General features: G+C 45.5%; 1 protein-coding gene across 1 annotated transcript in view; it reads right to left on the bottom strand.

Moving 5' to 3' along the window:
• Window positions 1–485: 485 nt before the first annotated feature.
• Window positions 486–6,000, bottom strand: part of SLC4A9 (solute carrier family 4 member 9) — a 46,545-nt gene continuing 41,030 nt past the window's right edge. The window contains exons 20-21 of the mRNA XM_066624482.1: window positions 2,659–2,814; window positions 486–539 (exon numbers count right to left, since the gene is read on the bottom strand). Coding sequence (XP_066480579.1) covers window positions 486–539; window positions 2,659–2,814 — 210 coding nt within the window. The remainder of the gene's footprint in view (window positions 540–2,658; window positions 2,815–6,000) is intronic.

Below are 6,000 nucleotides of genomic sequence, written 5' to 3'. Positions count from 1 at the left end.
TACTGTTGGTATGTACTGTATAAAGAGGGAAGGTGCACTCTACCACCACCAGATTTTATTTGTTAGTCATGTTAGAATGTGACAAAGGGATGACTTTAAATGTGGCTTTATTTGATGGGCTGTTGTAGGTCACAACCAATGTGTCTGCCTCAGCAGCATGAATGTCTGAGCCACCATAAATCATGTGGGATGTGCAATAGTACTTGGTGGGCTATTTTATTAATCATGAGGAGGAAAACCCATACAAACTGTTGGCCAATCAAATGAGCAACCTGGAATGGTTGTAGACCAGCCTTCCTTGGGGGTAGTTTAGAGGTTGGGAAGCCTTTAAGCTCTACTTAGAGGTCTGGAAGCTTTTCCATGTCATAGTTTCTAACTTTTGCCTCCTGCAGATAGGCTCATCTCCCCCACTGTATCCCAAGAGACCCTTCCTTACAGATCACAAATCTTCACCTTTTGCCTTCTCCATTGTTGAGTCTCAGTTCCTAGTTTACAGAGATGTTGATTTCTGGTCCTTTTTCTTGGTACATACGTTCAGACTAAAAAAAGAGCACAGGACAAGAAAGGTGTTACTCAAGTGAGGGTCAAGGCAGCAGACCCTTGGTTTATGCTCTATATGGTCTACTTTCCCCTGCCTCTAAAAAGCACTTCACAAAGGCCAAAGCAACAGGAAGTATGATGGGGCAAGGAGAAGACCAAAGGCCAAATTCTCAGAGAAGGCAGGGGCTTGAGGGTGCTCCTTCAGACTACCTCTTCCACTTAACAGCTAGAAATCTCCCCTGGAAAGTGCTGCCAACTCTTCTCTGGGGAAATGCAATTTGCTAGAGCTACTATCCCACCAGAAACACTATGATTTGAGATGGCACAACACAAGAAAAGATGAAGCACAGATAGCAAAAAGCAGCACATCCTAGCACCTGAGGAACAGGCAGTGGGAACAACCAAGACCGGAGGCAGAACTGTTACTGGCAAGAGCAGGAATGGTTTCTGGGGTTGGTTAGGATGGGCACTGGCCAACAATTCATACCCATCAAAGGGCCCTTGTGGCCAGGCCAATCCCTGAAATCCTCGTATCAGTTGCAGTCGTCCTGTTCAAAGCCTCAGGCAGGGCCACCAGGAACTTGGCACCAACACTGGGCTAGAGAGAGGGGATAGGCTACCACTCTACAGATGCTGAATGAACTGAGTGACTAACTCAGGGAGGTAGAAAAAGGCACTCTTTCCTGAGGTTTAGCTGATCAGCTCCATCAACACACCAAGGCCCAAACTGACTGAGGAAGGAAAAAAAGGACTAATGCAACTAGGCCTCTAGCCTGCTGTTACAGGCCTCGTGTTTGACAGTCCTGAAAAAGTAGGGGATCTCAGTAATAAAATGCAGCCCTCTGGAGACCTGTGAGGAAGAATACCTGTATGTTTGTATGTGAGTGTGAGTGTGTGTGAGTGTGAGTGAGGGTGCAATCCTAACCCCTGATGTCAGTGCTTTCCAGCACTGACATAAGGGCAGTGCAGCTCCGAGGTAAGGGAACAAACATTCCCTTATTTTGAGGAGGCCTCCTTGAGTGATACCCAACTTTGAGGATGCAGCCCATGTCCCATTGGCACCGCTATGCCAGTTCTGGAAAGTACTGACATAAGGGGTTAGGATTGCGCCCTGAGTGAAAGAGAGAGACTCTGTGTGCATACATACATGCTTCCAAATTAGTCTGCACCTCATTCCTTCCATATTTGGAAGATATGTTCCCAGTTTCAGTGACAGGACAGACTGTCATTCAGTCCACTGCAGGTACTGGGACTGTTGGAGGCACCTTTTAAGCAGATGGGAAATTTAAGATGCAAGAGAGGGCATATACAAGGGGGGGACGACTAGTTCCTGCCATCCCTCACATGACTCCAAGCCCAATCCTCCTATCCTCCTCTCCCCTTTGCTGATGCAGCTGTGCCAAAAACAAGCATGCTGTATCTTTGGGGGTGGGAATGGATCTGTGCTAGTGATTTTGCTAGAGCAAGTCTACGGAGAGAAAGGGGGTGGGGAGGCAATGAAAATGGAGGTTAAGATCCAGCGCACACCATTGAAGTTGAATCCATCCCCTCCAGTGGTCTCCCTACCACTATTCCTCTCCCTCCCTTGGAGGAAGCCCGGGAAAGGAAGTTTCTCCTATCTTCCATGGTGGTTTTCCTGCTCCTGTGGGTGGTTGGAGCTCTGGTGACACAGGCAAGAAGGCTCTGGCCTTTCCGCCAGTGTTCTGGAAGTGCACTACTGAGCACACTTCTGGAAAGTACTACAGTGGCCGGCAGTGGAACACATTCTGCTGCCATAGGATTGGGCCTGTCAGGTTGTTGGGAAAGACTTCTTGTTCCTTCTATGACAGGGGATGAGTATTTGCAGCCTGATTCCCACAGATGAAGTACCAAAAGGAATGGCCTGCAGAAGAATGGGGGATTTCTCCATAGACAAATAATAAATAAGAGATTGCCATTCATTAAGTTCTCTGAACGTGTAACAAGGCAGTTAGGCCAGCCACTCTTTGAATACAAGCAGGTTACACTGCTTCCTTTTTTTGTTGCCCAGATGGCCATACGAGGAGGAGGGATGTGTAATTTTGATTCAGTTCAGCCCCTCAAAATTTGCTTTGTCCCCCCAGATTTAGTCATACTCACATCTTCACTGTCGCTCTCATCCTGGTCTTGCTTTCTCTTCAGTTTTTCTTCTTCCTCTTTTCTGTCCTTTTCTGGCATGATATCATCTAACCAACCCAAATGTTGTCGGAAGAAAATGTATTCCATTGCCTTCCGTATGCCTACTAGAGCAAGCAGCTAGGAAAATACCATCACATGGTGTTACTATGATTATAATTTGAATAATTTACTTAGCAAGATCAGTATATGCAGGTGAAAAATGCAGGACTGGATGGAGGGGGAAAGCACCTGAAGTAGAGAGGGTAGCTATCAGCATACAGCACATGCCTTATACAGCATGCTAAAAGCCATGGGATTGACAAGGACAATCTATAGAGAGAGAATATCAGGGGGCCCAGAAGAACTGAACTCTCGGGGAGCCCCAATGGCTGCGATTATCCCCCGACAAGTAAACACTGATTAGATAGGAGAGTTAGGGCACAATCCTACCCTGCACTGGAACACGCAAGCCAAGAGGCTTGCACTGTATCCAGTGCAGGATAGAGGCCCAAAGCGGCTCAGCCGGAGGCAAGGGGAAACTTTGCCCCTATGGGTCTCCTCAGACTTGCGCCACCTCCTGAGGTGGCACAAGTCCGAGGAGAGCGGAGCAGCTTGAAGCCACTCCAAATTCCCCAGGAACGGGGGTTGGGATACAGCATAAGTGCAGCATAAGCCTGCCCGCCCGCTCCCCACCCACCTGCCCCTGGGGCCGCCCACTGTCCGCCCAGGAACGCCTCCCTCCTGCCCACTCTAGAGCCTTGTGTTGGCTCAGCTGGGCCAACATAAGGCTTGCCAAGGAAGCCAGTGTGGAGGCTTGTGTCAGCCTCCACAGGCCAGTGCAGCCCGGCTTACTCCTGAGGAGGTGCTTTACAGCACGTTTGCAACCCTCCTGGGCCGGCACAAGGGACTTGCATCGGCCCAAGTGAAGGGCAGGATTGCACCCTTAGGCACCTCTATTATAGAGAAGTGCAGGTTAGAACTGAAACCATATTTCAAACCTTTTCCAAATTCATCAACATTTAAAGTTCAGATACTAAATGCAAAATCTGACATCACAAATGCAAAAATCAAAATTTGATCTACAATTTGGAACTTGACTAGTTATTGCATCTTATGCAAGCAAATAGAAGGTTACATTATACTGATCTGTGACAAATTCACAGGGACAAAGACTTGACGGTGGTTTCTATTTGAGAAAAATTTGCCAAAAGAAATAGCCTGGCTCTTGCAAAAATGTAGTCATATGCCACTCCTAGGGGATCAATTCAAGATGGTCACCAAAATTATCTATAAATGACTTACATTACCTTGTAATAATGAAATGAGCTGTGTGCAGTAAAATCTGCTTGAGAAAAATTGAAAAAATCTTTTAGCAAAGGAAAATTGTGATTTTGCTATAGACTCCTTTCGTGCTGTCACAAACGTGAAAAGAACATCTGAAAGTCATGCTGAGAATTCAACCACCCAATTGTGATTATAAGAAAAGGCTGTATAAGAGCAACATCATTGAATTTGACTGAGATGCTTTTAACCAGTTCAAGCCTATTTTAGGAATTCTCCAATCTGACATGATTGCTACTGAACATCTTGTCCAAGGCTTTGAGACATCATGCTGCCATGGGGGAAATCCCTTATCAAGAAAGACTTTAAAGAAGGGATGTTTTTAACACAAAAATTGTTTGATACAACTGTTCACAGGAATACCTGATGAATCTTCAGCAACTTCTGTGGACAGAGGTGTAAGAGACAACCTTGAAACAGATGGCCCAATCCTATCCTTCTCCCCCACCAATGCAGCACCTTGCTTCCTCTCCTCCCCACTTTGTCCTCTGTCCCCCACTGCCCTCCCTTAGTCAGTGGATCTTTGTCCATTCACCAGCTTGGGGAGGCCGCTGTGGTCTCTGAGCTTGCAGCCAGGCAGTGCATGCTGTCATAAAGCAGTCATAAAACAGCCACTGCAGGTGCAACATGTGTTCTGCCAGTGGCTGACCTGGGCTGAAAATTTGTATTCAGCAATTTTTAAAGACAAACTCAGGAAGTACGGTACACAGAGCACCATCCACACATTCATTTTCAGTACGTGGTGCAAAAAGAGTTACTGGGTTCTTTTGTCCACAGAAGAATGTATGCAAATCAGTTCCAGTTTCTCCAGAAACCCATACACCTGTGCACAGATTAAGAAAAGTGGACAAAAGGTACTGCTGACACTGATTTTGTCATTCTTTCAGGGTATTTGTCATGCTAAATCAAAGAATGGAAGAAAAAAAATCAAATAAGGGAAGGATATTTTTATGGCCTGGCACTTTGCTCAAAGGAAGCAGCCCAGATTATTCTTCATAGGCATGTTGGAGCAGATACAACTTCTGGATCTGAGGGAACGACAGTCAATATTTCAAAGTACGTACAGTGAAACCAGAGGATTCTGAAAAGCTGTTGAGAAATCTTGGGCAAAGTATTACAAGGATACTGCATGTTCTGGATTGCATGGCTTACTTCATTATCAGATATGCTTATTGTGACAACATAAGCACATGCTAGCAAAAGCTTGAGCAATGAAGAGGCTGAAAAGGAAATCTACACAGAGGTTACTACCTTACTCAGAAAGTCACGGCTTGAAGATCAATCAAGTGAAATTAGAGGTATATGCTCTGCTCTGTCACAACAAGCCTGATGCTCTCTCTGGCTTCACTGAACAAAACAGATCATGGCTGGAGTTGAAAGCAGATGCCTGCCAATTCAATACAGCTGTTCCAGAGAGCTTTGAAAGTTCTACAATTTAACATCCTGAGAGCCAGGATGGTGTAGTGGTTCAGGAGTTGGACTTGGATCTGTAAGATCCAGGGTCAATTCCCTGCTCAGCCATGAAGCTTCCTGGGTGACCTTAACCAATCACTATCTCTCAGCCTCACCTACCTCACAGTTCTTGTGAAGATAAAGGAGGGGGGAACCAAGTGCACCACCCTGAGCTCCTTGGAGGAATGGCAGTATAAAAATGTGGAAAATAAACACTGATTTGAATTTGAATTTAGTATTTGGTGCTGTCTCCAATTCTGATAGCAATCTAGGATTGTCATATTGTCACTTTGCTTAGTTTAAAAAGTTTTATAGCAAAACTGATAGCAAAACTGTTTTCCTTGACGATGTCACACACCACAAGCTGCATCTTCTGGTTATTTCAAGGGGGTGTGTAAGCCATTTTCAGATCATTTTGTTGCCCATCTGAGATTTGGCGCTGTAACATTAAACACCCATTCATTTGTGAGAGTTACCCCAGCCCATTTCTTTTGACACATTTTTTCACATATAGAAACCTCTGTCAAATCA

This window comes from Tiliqua scincoides, chromosome 4 (assembly GCF_035046505.1).
Source record: "Tiliqua scincoides isolate rTilSci1 chromosome 4, rTilSci1.hap2, whole genome shotgun sequence".
Lineage (NCBI taxonomy): Eukaryota > Metazoa > Chordata > Lepidosauria > Squamata > Scincidae > Tiliqua > Tiliqua scincoides.
Note: the sequence above shows the minus strand (reverse complement) of the source record. Positions and strands in the feature narration are given on the sequence as shown.